Source organism: Selaginella moellendorffii, unplaced genomic scaffold (assembly GCF_000143415.4).
Source record: "Selaginella moellendorffii unplaced genomic scaffold, v1.0 SELMOscaffold_0, whole genome shotgun sequence".
Taxonomy (NCBI): Eukaryota; Viridiplantae; Streptophyta; class Lycopodiopsida; order Selaginellales; family Selaginellaceae; genus Selaginella; species Selaginella moellendorffii.
In genome coordinates, this window is record NW_003314261.1 from 6172297 (window position 1) to 6189958 (window position 17662).

Below are 17662 nucleotides of genomic sequence, written 5' to 3' on the forward strand. Positions count from 1 at the left end.
GGAAGAAACCCTCTTCTAGAAGTTGCGACATTGTGACCAGGATGCAAGCAAGAGGAAACCTTATGGCACAATGTCATTTTGGCACCTACCAGCCAACACAAATTCCAACTTGATACAGACACCCTCCTTTGCAGCAATCCTTATTCTGCGTGCAAGGATCTCCTGTGTCTTGGCACTTCAGACTTGGATTGCTACCACCTTGAACTAGTTGAATAAAGTCCCCTCCAAAGACACGCGCAGACTCAATGCTAGCAACAAATGTGAACATGAGAACTGCCGCAACCACAAGAAGCTTGAAGACGCCCACGCCTGCAGCCATGATAAGAAGACTAACAGAGAGTGAATGAGAGGCTATGTGTGCAAGCAAGGATAGCGATGAATCCCGTTGTTAGAACATCGCCCTCAGTTGATTATAAAATTTCAGTACAGGTCAGCTGCAGTACAGAGAGAGAGATATGGGGTAGATAATGAGATCCGTTTGAATAGATGCTATTAGGGTTCGTGAGATGATTCCTTCAGTGACGCAGCGCAGGCGTCTTCATCGTGCGGCGAGGAGGCGATCGATGCAGCGGAATGCGTGCTCCCGGCGCTTCTTCCATTCATGCGATCGCAGCTCCTGGAGCGCTATCCCAAGGGCAACACGCGAGGTAGGCACTGAAAGCACCTCAAGCAGATCGTCTAGGCCGAGAATTTCCATCTCCTAGAGTTCCTGATTCCATACCAGTACCTCGTACATTGTTTAGCCTCGTACATTTGCAGATGTTAACATCGAATCGCCTCCTTCCATTTATCCTTCCAAGAAATACTGCGACGTCTCTGGATTTGAGGTAAGGTGCTGTCTCGCCATTTCTCCACCGTGGAATCTCCTCTCGTTATTTTCTCCTTGTAAAGGCACCTTACACGGATCCTCGAACAAAGCTCAGGTATGCAAATGCCGATGTCTTGAAGCGCATCAGGTGTCTTCCCGACGATTACGTTCAAGGCTACTTGGGTCTCTGTAGTTCTCAAGTAAACTCTCCTCCTCGACTTATAGCACAGTTTATAGAATGCTACTCGCGGGGAGTAACAGCAAAGTAAGGGCCGGGAAACTGGAAGGCTGGCGTTGACATAAAGATCCCAGGACAGGATGTCTCGGCTTTCGAGGTGTCTTTTCGGACGTAGGTTTCATAGTGACGCTGATCTATAACAACAGTCACACGTTGTTTTTTTCTTTTCCAGCTCCACTGATTGAAGAGGTTGCCGAGGAGCAGTATTATCTTTTGTCGAGGTTGGAGCAAGGAATTCCAGAAGGACCGGCTGTGGAGGTTTTCTCTACTGTGTTGAGTTTTTCTTAATCTAGTGATTGACAGGGGAGGCGATTCCTCTCGAATACAATCCGGAAGATCTGAACGCGATCGACTTCGACAATGGAGCGATAATTTTCTTGACAGGTGGCAAAGGTACGGTGAGTCGTGGACATTTTCTTACTTGTTTTCATTGCAGAAATCAGTGAGGCAGTGAGTCCTGGTGCTGAAATCGTCGACGCAGAATCGTCCAAGAAGATGGATACTGTGACCAATGTGCTCTTGTCAGACTGAAAACGGTGTCCAAACCACTAAGCATAGGTGGCGGCATGCAACGAAGGTCCTACCACACAAGTGGTTTTCGTCCGCGGTGATATTCTAGTGAGCACGGCGGGGGTGAATAGCGGCTAAAAAATGGACGGGAAGCCTTTCGTTCTGGTCGTGGCCATCGTTTTGCTATGGTCTTCATCTCCAGCAGAATCGAAGGATTGCTCCAGAATTCAAAGGAAGACTTACAAATCTCCAGCTTTTTCTCTGGAGCCGGGAGAGGTCCAAGACCGATACTACAAGATCGAGTTTCCCAAAGGTCATATTGGCGTCAAGAACTTTCAGGGAGAGATTGTAGATGAGCTTGGGAATCCCATGCCTCTGACCGAACTCTATCTGCATCACTGGGTGGTATTTGGCCTCTACCTGAAGAGCTCCGAGAGAAAAGAGCTGGTCAGAGGCGGTTTCCATGATCGTCTAGGCTCGCCATCCGCTATAATCACTGGAAACGATGGAATTTGTCAGCACAACGTCCATTCACAGTTCTGGGGTCTTGGTGCCGAGACAAGGCACACGAGCTACTTTGTTCCAGGATCCTATGCTATCGGCATTGGCAACCCTCCGGAAGGCTACGAGGAGCTCTTTGTGCTCAACCTCCATGCCATCGACGGCAGAGGAACATATGATCCCCAACTATGCCATGAGTGCCGCTGCAGCTTGTACAACGTAACAACAGAAATCTCGGGACAACCTTTGAAGGAAGGCTATAAAGGCGGTCTGCGTTGCTGCTACGAAGGGACCAAATGCGCAGTGAAGCCGGGATTTCAAGCACCAAAGAGGGTTCTCTACATGCAATATACTGTCGAATGGGTGGAGTGGGACGAGTGTGTCCTACCTGTTCGTGTTTATTTGTTCGACATCACAGACAGCAGGAAGCGAGATCCAGTCGACCCTCAAGTTGGCTGCCAAGTTCGTTTTTCCTCATTCTAAAAGTTTCTCTTATGTTTCTTACGATTGTCTTGCAGACCGAGTATGACGTTCCTGCTTGTGACCCGTCCTCAAATCCCGATTGTATTTATCAGCTGGAGAATCACCTGGTGATTCCAAAAGGGGGTAGCATTATCTACGGAGTAGCACATCAGCACGCTGCAGGCATGGGCATGAGCATGCACGGAGAGGTAAGAAGAAGTAAAAAAAAACTCTCATGACTGTCGATTTGTGTGGCTTTTCCAGGATGGTCGGCACTTGTGCTCTTCGATTCCTCTATACGGGAATGGATCAGCTCCTGGCAACGAAGATGGCTACGTTGTTGGAATGTCTACATGCATTCCCGAGCCAGGGACTCTAATGGTCGCGAGCGGTGAGAAGCTCCACTTCTCCTCATCGTATAGTTCTGCCCAGGAGCACACGGGGGTCATGGCGATCTTCTATCTCATGGTGAGCGACAATGACACTGTGTCTCTTGGAGAAGTCAAGGTACGTTTTTTACTTGTTTGTTAGATTGAGCAATTGCTTTTTTCTCCTCCAGGATGTAAAAAATAGAGTTAATGTGATGGCGGTCACGCTTGGGATCGTTGCAATGGTGGCATTGGTGGTCAGATTTAGCATTTGGAACAAGAAACGAGAGTCCCATAAAGGATACAATGCATTGCTTTAGGATTATTTGGGGATGGCCTGCTATGAAATATAATAAATATATATAAAGTTGGGAAAATAAAAAATGCATATTGGTGTTGTGACAATATATATATATGCTATGTAATACATTAATTATAGTAATATAGCATATACTTGAGATTAAATTCCATTCTTGTTTATAATAAAGGAATCCCATTATTTTGATATTCCAAATAGTGGAAGTAAAGAGCATTGCAATTTGTATCCAAGAGTGCAAAGTTTTTTGGTTGAAGGGCAATGTTTTTGGTAGTGCTTTACTTAGTGTTTAGGATTGTTCATAATTACTTTTGTTTTTGTTCCTTTGTTCTTTTTTAGATTTAGATTTGTGTTAACTTTTTGCCAGATCTAAGATTATAGTTATCAAATTTATTATTACCTTTTCAATTTTCATAGATTCTTTTTTTCTGCCATACCATGCTATCATTACTTAAGGCTATTGGTGTTGCTTTGTTGGATTTGGCTTTTGGTGTTGTGGGATATGATCATATTACCATCTCTAACTGATATGGAGTGTAATTGTGACATCAATTAAAACTATAATTTATACAATCTAGTTTTTGGAGAATGTAAAAAGATTGAGTTTATAAGAAATTGTGAAGTGGATTCTTTTTAATAAGGAATTTGATTACTTTAAAGATAACTTTAAAGATGAGTTAGAGATTTCATAGGGTCTTTTAATTTATCATTTGATCCTTTTTTTTTTCCTTATAATCTTCCCTAACCTTTTTCTTATTTCTTAGCTTAAGCCACTTTCTCATCTACAATTTTGTTTTTTTCTTACATATCAATATGATTTTCATTCTCAGTTTGATGTTAAGTTAAGTGTTTTTATCTTCCTCATACTAATTTATATGTTAACCATGTGTTTGAAGTTGAAAATCTTACTTTTATGTTATTAGTAGAATAGGTTCAAGGTAGTCTCACCTTCAGAAAATTTAGGTTTAACATGTCCAAATCATTACATCACTTTTCAATTGTCATAATTAGCTCATAAACATTGTCCATTTATGAGTTTCTTACTACTAAAATGCATAAATAAATTTATAAACTATGTCTAGTTTGTTAATCTACTAAGAAAGAAAACCTCTTTATCCTCACTAACTTGAGGCTTAAAATGTTTTTCAAAACAAGTGATATGGTTGCATTCTTTACCTCTAATTTAATCTTGTCAACTAAAATAAAAAGAACGATTGACTAGGAAATTACCTTTTCCAGGTTTTACTATGCTTTGAAAGTAGTGATACACAAGGAGGAAGAAATGTATTTCAATTGTATATAAATGGGTATATATATAGAAACTAGTACCACATGGGCATAACTATATACCATATCATCTTTAGTTGAAACACTTTTGCTCATGATCAAGTGGTTGATTCAAAGCTGAATCTAAATTTAAATCATGCCTAGCACACACACTTTTGCTCACTATTATGGTTTCAATCTTACCACTAGTATATGGTTTTGATAGTGAACTGTTAGGCTCCCACTTTTATTGCTACTAAGCACTTGAATCTTCATAAGCATCTTTCCAAATTGCTAGAAATTCCTGTAAAGAACTAGTTCTTAAATCTTGACCCAATTCTTGATGTGGATTGTTAAATCTCTTAAACTCACATTATGTAGTGTATATGGTTTTCACTTCATACCCTATAATAATTTACTGTAGAGCAAAATTTAACCCTTGGACATATGTGTGAAATGCAATAAAGTAAAATTTGAGTTTTAAAGCCTTGAGCCATTTAATGAATGGATAGAGCTAAATTCCCAATTATATAGCCAATGAATGAAAGAATATGAGCATTGAATAACTCCTAAGCTAAATAATAAAGGAACAAAATTACATAAAATAGCATTAAAATAATTCTAGAGTATTCAATATCCAAATGCCAAGACTAACACGCAAAATAGAGCTAAACAACAGCTAATGTTATTGTAGCATAACGTGAGGATATATGTACTCTATGAACTATTAGTTTTGAGTTTGGGATTAAATCCAAGCTAGACATAAAACAATGACAAACACACTTAACAAAGAGTTATATAATGTTTCAAATTGGTCATCCATACCTAATTTACTCATTCGTACTATACATTTAAAAACTTTTTATAAACCCCCGTTCAAATGAAAACATGTTTTGGGCTTTCACCCAAGTGTAAATTATATATTACTTTTGCCAATTTATCAATTTACCTCATCTATCCAACCATCTTTATCTTGACTTTTACTAAATTCCTTTACCAAGGTTCTTGTCTATTGTGTTAACTCGGACTTGGTCCTACTTAAGTTCAACTATTTACTACACAAATAATTGAGTGTTAACTAACTCTTCACAAGTTCCTAAATTTTTCCTATCCTCATTCTTGAGTAAAATTATATTTAAAGTTTGGCTATACTCCCTTTAAGCATAAGCAGCCAAACACATTAAACCTCCAAGTTTCTAACATCCTATGATACATAAAACTTGTTCATGGGACCTTTTAAATCTTAAGCCTTAAATATATCACTTAGCCTAAGACACTAAAGAGAAACACTATGGCTTAATGGCCTAGTATGGGTATCTCAACTCCCTACTTTCATCCTGAAGGGAAGGCCCAAGCTTCTAAGATGGGGTGAGGACCAATGAGCCACATAGTATTCAAATGGGGCATCACTTTACTTGAGTTGAGAGTATTGTAGTTGATTTCCCTTCTGGGAATAAGAGTTGCTTTTGAGCACTTTCTTGAAGAGCTTCTTTAACACTTTTTAAGTTTATGCTCACTCCACCTAAGACTACCCACCTTTAATTCTAACTTTAATTTAATTTGGAAGCACCACTAAAGAATTCTTTCAAGACTAAAGTTTTAACATCACTATCTTTGCTATACTTTTGAAACCCCCTACAACCCATTATCCTTACTATAATTTTGGAACCCTCTACAATGCCCCCTTCAAAGTGCTTTTGCAAATTCTTCATACGCATAATCTAGAGTGGGCAACTAACCTAGAGAGACAATAAAACTTCTCCATTACACTCAAGTTTCATTTGATCTATAACAATAGTTATACATTTTTTCTGGTTTCGAGCTTGATGATCAAGAGGAATAAAAAATTCCAGAAGGACCAGCAGAAATTTGTAGAGGTTTTCTCTCTTTCTTGCTTGATGTGTTCAATTTTTCTTAATCTAGAGGCAATTCCTCTAATACAAGGTCTCAATTTATACAGTCATATAGAGTGTGTACAACTTAAGGGTTATTTATCCAGTTGCAAGTGAGATGGGTTTGGCTTGTATAGCTATCCCACAGTGTATATTGTTAACATGAGGGTTCAAGAAAAAATGTCAAACTGCTTAAACCTAACCTGCTATGGCCCCACCCTATTGCTATTTTTTTATCACGTGTGATTACATTGTGTGATGATTTCCATATTTTTGTAGAAGAGAACTTTAGAAATCTCAATCTATCATAACCAGCTTTGGAGAGACTTTGAATACTTTAATGAAATTGCATAAATTAATAATGTACATCTTTAAACCCTTTATAATATATGTTTGGAATATATGCCTTAAAACCAAATAAAAGACCCAGTTTTTATCTCAACTTTCATAGATAGGAAGAGTTCTCCACAAGAGGATCAGTCACTAGTGACGTAGGCACTTGGAAAATGCCGGGCGAACGTGCTCGATGCCATTATCCAATTGATCTTCTGGGACCCGAGATCTTGAACTTGTCCCCGCAAACCGCATGTGGGCCAAGAGCTCGTAGCTAGCACACATCACCGTGTGCCCTATTGCTCATTGGAAGCACATTGGAAGATAGTGCCTGAATCGTCCAAGCACTGCACGGGGATGCGCTCTTGTAAGACTGAAAGCGGTGTCCAAACCGCATACAGGTGAAGGTCCTACAGCCCATCTGGTGAGTTGAGCACGGCGGGGGTGAATAGCAGCTAAAAAATGGACGGGAAGTTTTTGGTTCTGGTCGTGGCCATCGTTTTGCTATGGCCTTCATCTCCAGCAGAATCGAAGGATTGCTCCAGATCTTCCAGAATTCAGAAGAAGACTTACAAATCTCCAGCTTTTTCTATGGGGCCGGGAGAGGTCCAAAACCGAAACTACACGATCGAGTTTCCCAAAGGTCATATCGGCGTCAAGAACTTCCAGGGAGAGATTGTAGACGAGCTTGGGAATCCCGTGCCTCTGAGCGAAGTCTATTTGCATCACTGGGTGGTATTTGGCTTCCACCTGAAGAGCTCCGAGAGAAAAGAGCTGGTCAGAGGCGGCTTCCATGATCGTCTAGGGTCGTCAGCGGCTATAATCCCTGGAAACGATGGAATTTGTCAGCAAAACGTCCATCCACAGTTCTGGGGTCTTGGTGCCGAGACGAGACACACGAGCTACTTTGTTCCAGGCTCCTATGCTATCGGCGTTGGCAACCCTCCAGAAGGCTACAAGGAGCTTTGGCTGCTCAACGTCCATGCCATCGACACGAGAGGAACATATGATCCCCAAGGATGCCTCGAGTGCCGCTGCAGCTTGTACAACGTAACAATAGATGCCTCTGGACAGCCTTTGAAGCAAGGTTACAAAGGCGGTTTGCATTGCTGCTATGAAGGGACCAAATGTGCAATGAAACTGGGATTTCAAGCACCAAAGAAGACTCTTTACATGCAATACACCATCGAATGGGTGGAGTGGGACGAATGTGTCCGGCCTGTTCGTGCTTATATATTCGACATCACAGACAGCAGGAAGCGGGATCCAGTCGACCCTCAAGTTGGCTGCCAAGTTCGTTTTTCCTCATTCTAAAAGTTTCTCTTATGTTTCTTACGATTGTCTTGCAGGCCGAGTATGACGTTCCCGCTTGTGACCCGTCCTCAAATTCCGATTGTATTTATCAGCTGGAGAATCACCTGGTGATTCCAAAAGGGGGTAGCATTATCTATGGAGTAGGACATCAGCACGCTGCAGGCATGGGCATAAGCATGCACGGAGAGGTAAGAAGAAGTAAAAAAAACTCTCATGACGATGCGGCTTTTCCAGGATGGTCGGCACTTGTGCTCCTCGATTCCTCTATACGGGAATGGATCAGCTCCTGGCAACGAAGATGGCTACGTTGTTGGAATGTCTACATGCATTCCTAAGCCAGGGACTCTGATGGTCGCGAGCGGTGAGAAGCTCCACTTCTCCTCATCTTATAGTTCTGCCCAGGAGCACACGGGTGTCATGGGGATCTTCTATCTCATGGTGAGCGACAATGACACTGTGTCTCTAGGAGAAATCAAGGTACGTTTTTTACTTGTTTGTTAGATTGAGTGATTGCTTTCCTCCGCTGCAGGACGTGAAAAATAGAGTTAATGTGATGGTGGTCACGCTTGGAATCGTTGTGGTGCTTGCACTAGTGGTCGGATTTGGCATCTGGAACAAGAAACCAGAGTCCCATGAAAGATACAGTGCATTGCTCGTTTGAACTGGCCCGCTATGAAATATCTAATGAATATACTTTTTATATAAAAAGTGGGAGGCACATTTTTGCAGGACATTGTGCTTCTGACAGCCTAACTTAGAAAAGCTTTACTTACTAGCGGAAATAATCTTCTGGGCAACTTTGCAAAGATCATCCAAAGCACCAAAATTCGCAAATAAATTTATAAACCTTCACTAACCTGAGACTCGATATTCATCAAAACAAGTGACACAGTTGTTATTTTTTGCCTCCAATTCAATCTCGTCAAGTGGAATGGAAAGCGCAATCAAAGAAGAAAGTACCTTCTCCAGGTTCTGCCACTCACTTTTTCCTATAAGATTTACAAGCTCGCCTATAAACTTGTGCTCCTAGAAGATCACAGGCTAAAAAGCAACTAAGGAGAAGAAAAACTAAAAAAAAATAGTACTGTCCTCAGTGTAGATTTGCACAACTGGAAGAAATCCTTTTCTAAAAATTGCGACATTGTGACCAGGATGCAAGCGAGAAGGAAACCTTATGGCACAATGTCATGTTGGCACCTACCAGCCAACACAAATTCCAATTTGATACAGACACCCTCCTTCGCATCAATCCCCATTTCGCGTGTAAGGAGCTCCTGCGTTTTCGCACTTCAAAACTTGGATTGCTACCACCTTGAAGTAGTTGAATAAAGTGGTTGTATAACAACACTCCCCGTGCGCAGACTCAATGCTAGCCAGAAATGTGAACATGAGAATTGCCGCAACCACAAGAAGTTTGGAGACGCTAGCGCCCGCAGCCATGGATAAGAAAGTAGCAGGGAACAACACACCAATTTTGCGGATGATGGGAATGAGAAGGGGGAACTCCTGGATTTATACATCTCACATTCTAACATGTTCTCCATCTGTCGTTGCGATACATGGAAGGAGGTGATTCGATGTTAACATATGCAAATGGACGAGGCACTGGCATGGAATCAGAAACTCACAGGCTCATCAGCGAGAATCCTTCCAAGAAATACTGCGACATCTCTGGATTTGAGGTAAGCTGCTGTCTCGCCATTTCTCCACCGAGTAATCCCCTCTTTCGGTATTTTCTCCTTGTAAAGGCACCTTACACGGATCCTCGAACAAAGCTCAGGTATGCAAATGCCAATGTCTTGAAGCGCATCAGGTGTCTTCCCGACGATTACGTTCACGGCTACTTGGGTCTCTGTAGTTCTCAAGTAAACTCTCCTCCTCGACTTATAGCACATTTATAGAATGCTACTCGCGGGAATTCGGCAACTCGAGTAACAGCAGAGTCAAGGGTCGGGAAACTGGAAGGGTAGAACGAGCAGAAGTCCGGATATGAAGAGCTATAGAATACCACTCGCAAGAAACTCAAGGATAGAACAGTAGCGTGAAGGAAATGGAGAAGAGAAAGTTAGCAACGAGGAAGAAAGCCACTATCGAGCCAGCCCATGCATGAAGCCCGAGTGTCACGCACTTGGCGGAGTTCTTGAAGAAAAGAACCTAGGGTATAAGCAGAAAGAAAATTTCCAACGATGGCGGCTGCTACAGTGTGGCGCTTGCTGGGAGGTGGAGGATACAGGGGCCGTGGCTATGCTAAAAATGTGAGAAGCTTTTCCTTCCACTCGTCGCCGTCGTTTCCTTCTCGAGCGTCCGAGTTATCTTCCGGGGGTTCGACGCTGCTAGCCGAGAAAGGTCCTTTTGCGTGCAAGCTGAGCAGCCGAGCGGTCATTGGATTTGAAGGAGAGGATGTTATCAAGTTCCTCCAGGGCTTGACGACGAACAACATGAACAAGCTCGAGCAGGATTCTCCGACGAGGCTACCGCATCCCACTCTCAACCAGCCAGCGGTGGTGCAGCCTCCTCTCTACACGGCCATCTTGAATCCACAGGGAAGGTTTCTGTTTGACATGGTGGTTTTTAAGCCGGTGCAATCCACGGAGAAGTTGGACAGATCGGGAACGGGCCCCGGGAGCGAGAAGTCGGCTCCAAAGCTGGTAGCGGACGTTGATGCGGAGAGTGTCAGCGATTTGTTTGCACACCTGACGAGGTTTGTACCTTGTACTTTGTTCTTTTTTCTCCTTGTCTTTTTGACGAACTTTCACTTGTTTCAGGCACAAACTGCGTGCAAAAATTTCTTTCTCGGACATGTCAAAAGAGCTTGCAGTCTGGCAGAGGTTTGGAGGTGCTCTGGAGTGCGAAGGTGACAACGAGGGCTCTGTAGGGTGGGGTGCTGGGCGTGATGTTGCTGGGAATACTTCTGCCTCTAGCAATGTCCAAGGCTGGCGTTGGCATAAAGATCCCAGGACAGGATGTCTCGGCTTCCGAGGTATCTTTCCGGTGGAATCCACTCGTAAGTTTCATAGTGACGCTGATCTATAACAACAGTTACACGTTGTTTTTTTCTTTGGCAGCTCCATTGATTGATGCCGATCAAGAGGTTGACGAGCAGTATTATCTGTTGTGGAGGTTGGAACAAGGAATTCCAGAGGGACCGGCAGAAATTCGTGGAGGTTTTCTCTCTTTTTCGCTTGCTGTGTTCAGTTTTTCTTAAATCTAGTGATTGACAGGGGAGGCCATTCCTCTCGAGTACAATCTTGAAGGTCTGAACGCGATCGACTTCGACAAAGGTTGCTATGTGGGCCAGGAGCTTGTTGCTCGCACACACCACCGAGGAGTGATAAGAAAGCGCGTAATGCCGGTGATTTTTCTTGACAAGGATGGCAAAGGTGAGATGAGCCGTGTGGTTTAGAACTTCTTATTTGTGCTTTACGTGTCATTGCAGAAATCGGTGAGGCAGTGAGTCATGGTGCTGAAATCGTCGACGCAGAATCGTCCAAGAAGATGGGCACTGTAACAACGGCACTTGGCTCCCGGGGATTCGCTCTTGTGAGACTGGAAGCGGTTTCCAAACCGCTAAGCATCGGTGGCGGGATGGCAAGCATACAGGTGAAGGTCTTACGACCCAAGTGGTGGCTGCATCAATGGGACTGATCGGGATAAGTTTCTGGGAAACAAACAAAGAGGCAACGAACAGAAGTCTCGCTGAGGAAGCTTCCGAGCTTTGTCCTGATTTGCTATTTAGCGGATGGAGCAGGGTGGGGGTGAATAGCAACTAAAAATGGACGGGAAGCTTTTGGTTCTCGTCGTGCTCATCGCTTTGCTACGATCTTCATCTCCAGCAGAATCGAAGGACTGCTCCAGATCTTCCAGAATTCAGAAGAAGACTTACAAGTCTCCAGCCTTTGCTCTGGGACCGGGAGAGGTCCAAGACCGAAACTACGAGCTCGAGTTTCCCAAAGGTCATCTCGGTGTCAAGAACTTCCAGGGAGAGGTTGTAGACGAGCTTGGGAATCCCGTGCCTCTGAGCGACGTCTATCTGCATCACTGGGTAGTGTTTAGCCTCTATGTGAAGAGCTCCGAGAGAAAAGAGCTGGTAAGAGGCGGCTTCCATCATGGACAGGATCGTCTAGGCTCGCCATCGGCTATAATCGCTGGAAACGATGGAATTTGTCAGCACAACGTCCTGTCGCAGTTCTGGGGTCTTGGATCCGAGACGAGGCACACGAGCTACTTTGTTCCAGGCTCCTATGCTATCGGCGTTGGGAATCCTCCAGAAGGCTACGAGGAGCTCTGGGTGCTCAACGTCCATGCCATCGACACCAGAGGAACATATGATCCCCAAGGATGCCTCGAGTGCCGCTGCAGCTTGTACAACGTCACAACAGACGCCTCTGGACAGCCTTTGAAGCAGGGCTACAAAGGCGGTCTGCACTGCTGCTACGAGGGGACTAAATGCGCAGTGAAGCCGGGATTTCAAGCACCAAAGAAGACTCTTTACATGCAATACACCATCGAATGGGTGGAGTGGGACGAGTGTGTCCTGCCTGTTCGTGCTTATATATTCGACATCACAGACAGCAGGAAGCGGGATCCAATCGACCGTCACGTTGGCTGCAAGGTTCGTTTGTCCTGATTGTAAACTTTTTTGTTTTTATTTCTTACGATCGTTCTGCAGATCGAGTATGACGTTCCTGCTTGCGACCCGTCCTCGAATCCCGATTGTATTTATCAGCTGGAGAATCACCTGGTGATTCCGAAAGGGGGTAGCATTATCTACGGAGTAGCGCATCAGCACGCTGGAGCCATGGGCATGACCATGCATGGAGAGGTAAGAAAAAAAAAGTAGAAAAAACTCTCGTGAAACTTGCTAACGATTTTTGTGGCTTTCCAAGGATGGTCGGCACTTGTGCTCCTCGATTGCTCTATACGGGAATGGATCAACTCCTGGAAACGAAGCTGGCTACGTTGTTGGGATGTCTACGTGCTTCCCCGAGCCAGGGACTGTGACGGTCGCGAGCGGTGAGAAGCTCCACTTGTCCTCGTCTTATAGCTCCGCCCAGGAGCACACGGGTGTCATGGCGCTCTTTTATCTCATCTTGAGCGACGATGATACTGTGTCTCTGAGGCAATTCAAGGTACGTGTGGTAAACTTTTACTTGTTTCAAGTTCTTAGATTGAGCGATTGTTTTTCTCCGCTCTAGGACGTCAAAAACAGAGTTAATGTGATGGCGGTCACGCTTGCGATCGTTGCGGTGCTGGCGCTGGTGGTCGGATTTAGCATCTGGAAAAAGAAACGAGAGCCGCATGGAGGATACAGTGCATTGCTCTAGGATTATAATTTTCGTATCTCTCTCCTGCTTGGATTCATTTGAGAGAAAAATGTTGGTCTATGAAAAAATCTTTTCATGCTACACTTGTGCTCTTCTTTCTAGCACGGGATGATAGGATACACGCATTCTTCGGGAGTCAAAGTTAGAAAAAATTGGCGGTAGAACATTTCGATCTGAGCGCATCTGCCCTTCTCCCTTCGTTTCCCCTAGGAAGGAGAAACAAGCTGAGCCAACAAAAACAAAGCACTGAAGGTGGAGTGAATACCATCTAGATCGAAACAATCTTTTGTTTTTTTAAAGATATGTAAACTTAGAGGATGTTTGAAGCTATGGAAATATATGGACGCAAAATCATGGTGATTTTCTTATCTCTATCCTGCCTGAGAAAAAAATATTCTATGATCAACTTTGTGCACACTTTTTGGTCTTCGCGAGGAAATTGTTTACGTACTCCACTCTGGGAAAACCAAGAAGAGATAACTTTCACAAGAATATGTAATTTGCAGACCTTGCACGATTGTCTTCTTGGGGGCGATTAAACGCTGTCCAGATTGGATGTCCACTAAAGAGGCGCATCACCTGCATAGATTTCTAAGCTTCATGTTTGATCAAAGAGAATCTCAGTTACAGACCGTGATGAAATTGTTGGAATCCGGTGTGAATCGATGATACATCCCAGCCGGGAGAATGATCATGTCGCCCTTCTTGGTCCACACACGAATCCACCGATCGCTGCCATCTCTCACGTCAAAGTATCCTGAGATGGATCGAAAGAATCGTTAACAAAAACTGGATTATTTCCTCGAAAGAAAGAAAAATAGATACTACAGACCACTTCCTTCGAGACAGTATCTAATCTCCTCGTCCGTGTGGATGTGTTCCTCGTAGAAACTTTTGATCCGCTCCTCGTAGTTGGGAAGCTTTCCAGGCGCGATTGTGATGATATCCTGAGCACGAGCACAATTCGGATAAGAGCCAAACAAGGTTGTGGATGGATACATACATAGTAATCGTAGCCTCGCTCGTCTCGAATAGCCTTGAGCTCCGGGTCTGTCTCGTACAAATCCGCATTTAAGTGCCACTGCAGCACACCAAGATCTGGGCAAAACCAAACCAAATCCATCAAACAATTCCAGAAATTCACACTCACCATCGAGAATTTTTTTGGATACACGCTGCTGCTCTTGCGATTCATCGAGATACCACGCTTCAATTCCAGGCTAACCAAAAGACTACGATCAGGAGCTCAGCTCTAAAACCATCGCCATACCTCGTCGGCTCCCATTCTCTCCTCGTAAGAACAAACCCTCAGCACGATGTACACGTGGGCAGCCTGTAGCCTACCACGTGTGTAGTCCCTCAGTGAATATACCTAGCATATGCTAAGGTATGCTAGATATTCTTTTGCATTCTAGGGCTTTTGCTGTAGTGTAGGTCTCGCATTCAACTCCAAGAACAGGTCAAGCTCCATGGTCGACCGAAATCGTTCAAGCTTGCTCCAGGGTGTGATGCTGAGCGTGACAGAGCGATTTTGTTCTCTAGTGAGAACACTTTTTGGCATTAGATAGTCGTGAGCTCGTTGCAATGTGTCTTTAGCGACATGGTGTCTGAAATAGTCTGCAAGGTTCTGGGCTGGTTCTACAATCGAAGGGACTCTTTCCGGCGAGCAGTATACTCTTTCCGGCTCTTCCTCCTTGGTTTATGATGCAACTCGAATAAGCAAGCTAATGGTTAACATGGTTAATGGTATTTGTTATGATTGTTCGCTATCAACAGGTTCCTGATGGTTTTCGCTTTACAACTGATTATCATACGGAGTTCAGGGAGGATAGTGAAGACCGTGGACAGGTTGTACCGCACGGGCTGAAGGCAGAAGTTATATTTGAACAACTCTGCCACAGGCAACCTGGGAGGTACATAGAACAAGGTGTGTTTTTACACATGTATATTTTTACATATCTCATATGCACGCGAAACCGTTTGACGACGTCTACTATTTCACTCCAGGCAGGCGACCCCATCACGTGAAACATCCAAGCTTTTTGGATCTTACTTCAGTGATTCCGGACTGCAAAATTTACTTAGCATTCTCTTCAAACAGCTTCAAGGTTCGTAATATTTTTTTGCTGGTTATTTGTCTAATACACCCTCTTTTAGTATGGGCGAAAATATTTCAAGGCAACTAAAATAAAAAGATTCGATTTGTTATGCGATTTTATTTCAAATGAAAGAATCGACTATGCGACACTGGAGGAGTTAGTTTATGGACTTTCAAGTTTCAACGAGGAAAGTACTGATGGGCGACTACCACTTGTAGAAGCTTGTCGCTGTGGTAACAGCCAAGTTGTTGAACTCTTATTGAGAGAAGGGGCAAACAAAAACGTTGGAGGTATATAACATTGTTGCACATCGTTCTTACAGATGTTTTACACAATTTACTTTTCCAGATCGTAAGGGTATGATTCCATACATAGAGGCTGTCTGCAGCGGGAAACTGCGTCCAGAGATAATGCCACAACTTATGCCAAATGATGCCAAGAACTTAACGTGGATTATTGCGATGAACCCACAGGCCATAGCTCATTTCGCTCGGCAGGAGAAAAATTGGGTGTTGGAGGAAATAACGAAACTGAAGAGGACACTGGAAACGGTTTGCAACGACAAGTACAACGCTGATGAATTGGAAAACCTTCCAAAGTACGGTCACTTACTACAAGGCGTGACTACGATTTTCCAAGCGAATCGTTTACAAAAGAGTCCAAAAAGGGTCTTTTCAGGCGACACAAGTAGCAGGTCAATGGATTTTATCAAAAGTCCCGTAAGTTTATGAATTTCGAGTATTTTCGAGTTTGTGTGAGCACTAGACGATCTTTCAAGAATGCGTTGCTTCTGATGTCCATTACGAGCTGAGATGAGAGCAAACATTTAGAAGGACTGGCCCTGCAACCACTTTGGCGAGCTCGTGGGTTAGCATATCCTAGATATTCTTTTGCATTCTAGGATTTCTACTATGGAGCACACTCCCATCGGTGGCTACAAGGTATGGGATTCATTCGCGTCGGAGCTCCAACTCTTTCTTTCCATGCTCTACTCGCCCAATAACACCCCACTCTTCACGGATCCTTGCCCGCTGCATGTAGTTGCTGGAGCCACAAGCCGCGAAGAGGCATCTGCAAGACTGTATGCATCTCTTGTGAATTCGGTACAATACCTCTCTGATGAGTATCAAAAGATATTCCAAGTTGGTTTTAGAGTTCATCTTAGCCATTTCCAAGGCGCAGTAGTTATGTATGAAGATGTGGATGGCACCGATACTCAACGAAGGCATCCTTTTTCGGCAATGCCGGAGAAGGGTATCTTTTGGTAGAGTTCGATCGCGTGCTCCAGGTGGGGATTGATGGTGGCAGCAATGTTGTGCGCAAAGTGTTTGATCGGGCAGCTGGTTATATCTATCACGGTGGTGGATGTGGAAGAACTCGATCTGGATATGCATGTGTAACCAGCCTCGCAATCATTCTTTTGCAAGCTGACCCATGACGATGTTCTCCTGATTTCTGATGCGTTCTTTACTCATGGTGGACACCCAACATTTCTCGACACTCTCTTCTTCTTGATTGTTAAAGCGTCCTCCCACAGTGCATGGAGAAGAACCATGTCCATCAGATTAGACGAGTACAAGGAATAAAAAACATTTTGTAGAGCTTCGGATGCAGACGATAAAGATCTGCAGGTCATTGAATTTCAAGTTTAAAGACATCGAGGACTTTGTCATGCCCCAACTTCCGGAGCTGGACTTTTTGCGTGACATAAGGCACCTCATGCATAGCGGAGGGAAGGTCTCAGTGTTTCGGGGGGATTTGGGATTATGGAGGAAGGCTATTATGCTCTATTTCGTTAAAGTGGGATTTATTCAGTAAAATGGGACTAGGTACAAATTTTTAAGTATTTGAAAATGATGTGAAATTATATGTTTTTTGTCCAGGGGCTAGACATATCTGGGGCATGGTGACTAGCGCGGTGACTTTGTGTCCAGACTGAGTCCATCTGGTTGTATAATAAATCTCATTGTCAAGGTGAACAAGCCGAATCTGAAGCTAAAGAAGAGCGATGGCATGCTCGCACACACTATTTGTTTGTTCATTGAGCGTGTGGTGAGCTTTCCAAGATGAATGTCATTCCTATTAGCCAGACATATCATTTAATGGTGAGAACATTTAGATATTATTCAATGTTATCTTTTTCTAACAAATCTAATTGTGAAGGTGTAGCAAGAGGCATTGCTAGTCTGGAGAAGTCATTTAACTCATTTGACTCTTAGTGTATTTTCATG

General features: G+C 43.7%; 6 protein-coding genes across 8 annotated transcripts; 5 read left to right on the plus strand and 1 right to left on the minus strand.

The window, feature by feature from the left end:
• The first annotated feature begins 494 nt into the window (after positions 1-494).
• LOC9643087 lies at positions 495-3289 on the plus strand. Of its 3 annotated transcripts, XM_024675369.1 has the most exons (9): positions 495-647; positions 760-827; positions 892-1157; positions 1219-1304; positions 1350-1430; positions 1483-2519; positions 2576-2728; positions 2784-3026; positions 3079-3289. In XM_024675369.1, exons 6-9 carry the CDS (start codon positions 1698-1700, stop codon positions 3205-3207), a joined length of 1347 nt encoding a protein of 448 aa, XP_024531137.1. In that variant the 5' UTR covers positions 495-647; positions 760-827; positions 892-1157; positions 1219-1304; positions 1350-1430; positions 1483-1697; the 3' UTR covers positions 3208-3289. The 3 variants fall into 3 exon arrangements, with proteins under 3 accessions (XP_024531137.1, XP_024531147.1, XP_024531143.1); XM_024675379.1 differs by having other exon boundaries at positions 919-1157; positions 1219-1430; XM_024675375.1 differs by having other exon boundaries at positions 924-1157; positions 1219-1430.
• A 3658-nt stretch (positions 3290-6947) lies between these two features.
• Positions 6948-8739, plus strand: LOC9643088. The gene is made up of 4 exons (XM_002960586.2): positions 6948-7987; positions 8044-8196; positions 8243-8485; positions 8538-8739. The coding sequence occupies exons 1-4, from the start codon at positions 7157-7159 to the stop codon at positions 8667-8669; spliced, it is 1359 nt and encodes a 452-aa protein (XP_002960632.1). The 5' UTR covers positions 6948-7156; the 3' UTR covers positions 8670-8739.
• A 1455-nt stretch (positions 8740-10194) lies between these two features.
• On the plus strand, positions 10195-11653 carry LOC112349079 (putative transferase At4g12130, mitochondrial). The gene is made up of 4 exons (XM_024682817.1): positions 10195-10691; positions 10774-10988; positions 11074-11172; positions 11445-11653. Exons 1-4 carry the CDS (start codon positions 10195-10197, stop codon positions 11651-11653), a joined length of 1020 nt encoding a protein of 339 aa, XP_024538585.1.
• On the plus strand, positions 11364-13415 carry LOC112340484. The gene is made up of 5 exons (XM_024675353.1): positions 11364-11388; positions 11445-12620; positions 12678-12830; positions 12895-13137; positions 13204-13415. The coding sequence occupies exons 2-5, from the start codon at positions 11781-11783 to the stop codon at positions 13330-13332; spliced, it is 1365 nt and encodes a 454-aa protein (XP_024531121.1). The 5' UTR covers positions 11364-11388; positions 11445-11780; the 3' UTR covers positions 13333-13415.
• Positions 13416-13601: 186 nt separating this feature from the next.
• Positions 13602-14676, minus strand: LOC9643089 (1,2-dihydroxy-3-keto-5-methylthiopentene dioxygenase 3). The gene is made up of 7 exons (XM_002961232.2): positions 14603-14676; positions 14483-14552; positions 14336-14430; positions 14165-14279; positions 13965-14089; positions 13841-13911; positions 13602-13789 (listed from the first exon to the last, which is right to left on the minus strand). Exons 1-7 carry the CDS (start codon positions 14615-14617, stop codon positions 13735-13737), a joined length of 546 nt encoding a protein of 181 aa, XP_002961278.1. The 5' UTR covers positions 14618-14676; the 3' UTR covers positions 13602-13734.
• Positions 14677-14765: 89 nt separating this feature from the next.
• LOC9643090 lies at positions 14766-16182 on the plus strand. The gene is made up of 4 exons (XM_024675400.1): positions 14766-15259; positions 15340-15440; positions 15490-15721; positions 15780-16182. Exons 1-4 carry the CDS (start codon positions 15076-15078, stop codon positions 16160-16162), a joined length of 900 nt encoding a protein of 299 aa, XP_024531168.1. The 5' UTR covers positions 14766-15075; the 3' UTR covers positions 16163-16182.
• The last annotated feature ends 1480 nt before the right edge of the window (positions 16183-17662 follow it).

Bases quoted from the DNA above. Each gene is read 5' to 3' on its own strand.
- LOC112349079 (XM_024682817.1), top strand. From the start codon at position 10,195: ATGGCGGCTGCTACAGTGTGGCGCTTGCTGGGAGGTGGAGGATACAGG. The intron at 10,989-11,073 runs GTATCTTTCCGG...TTTCTTTGGCAG, and splicing joins AGGATGTCTCGGCTTCCGAG to CTCCATTGATTGATGCCGAT. The intron at 11,173-11,444 runs GTTTTCTCTCTT...GTGTCATTGCAG, and splicing joins ACCGGCAGAAATTCGTGGAG to AAATCGGTGAGGCAGTGAGT.
- LOC9643089 (XM_002961232.2), bottom strand. The intron at 14,090-14,164 runs GTCTGTAGTATC...GATCCATCTCAG, and splicing joins ATACTGTCTCGAAGGAAGTG to GATACTTTGACGTGAGAGAT. The intron at 13,790-13,840 runs GTCTGCAAATTA...TGGTTTTCCCAG, and splicing joins CAAGAAGACAATCGTGCAAG to AGTGGAGTACGTAAACAATT.
- LOC9643090 (XM_024675400.1), top strand. From the start codon at position 15,076: ATGGTATTTGTTATGATTGTTCGCTATCAACAGGTTCCTGATGGTTTT. The intron at 15,260-15,339 runs GTGTGTTTTTAC...ATTTCACTCCAG, and splicing joins TGGGAGGTACATAGAACAAG to GCAGGCGACCCCATCACGTG. The intron at 15,441-15,489 runs GTTCGTAATATT...ACCCTCTTTTAG, and splicing joins TCTCTTCAAACAGCTTCAAG to TATGGGCGAAAATATTTCAA.
- LOC112340484 (XM_024675353.1), top strand. From the start codon at position 11,781: ATGGACGGGAAGCTTTTGGTTCTCGTCGTGCTCATCGCTTTGCTACGA. The intron at 12,831-12,894 runs GTAAGAAAAAAA...TGGCTTTCCAAG, and splicing joins GCATGACCATGCATGGAGAG to GATGGTCGGCACTTGTGCTC. The intron at 13,138-13,203 runs GTACGTGTGGTA...TCTCCGCTCTAG, and splicing joins TGTCTCTGAGGCAATTCAAG to GACGTCAAAAACAGAGTTAA.
- LOC9643088 (XM_002960586.2), top strand. From the start codon at position 7,157: ATGGACGGGAAGTTTTTGGTTCTGGTCGTGGCCATCGTTTTGCTATGG. The intron at 7,988-8,043 runs GTTCGTTTTTCC...ATTGTCTTGCAG, and splicing joins ACCCTCAAGTTGGCTGCCAA to GCCGAGTATGACGTTCCCGC. The intron at 8,197-8,242 runs GTAAGAAGAAGT...CGGCTTTTCCAG, and splicing joins GCATAAGCATGCACGGAGAG to GATGGTCGGCACTTGTGCTC.
- LOC9643087 (XM_024675369.1), top strand. From the start codon at position 1,698: ATGGACGGGAAGCCTTTCGTTCTGGTCGTGGCCATCGTTTTGCTATGG. The intron at 2,729-2,783 runs GTAAGAAGAAGT...TGGCTTTTCCAG, and splicing joins GCATGAGCATGCACGGAGAG to GATGGTCGGCACTTGTGCTC. The intron at 3,027-3,078 runs GTACGTTTTTTA...TTTCTCCTCCAG, and splicing joins TGTCTCTTGGAGAAGTCAAG to GATGTAAAAAATAGAGTTAA.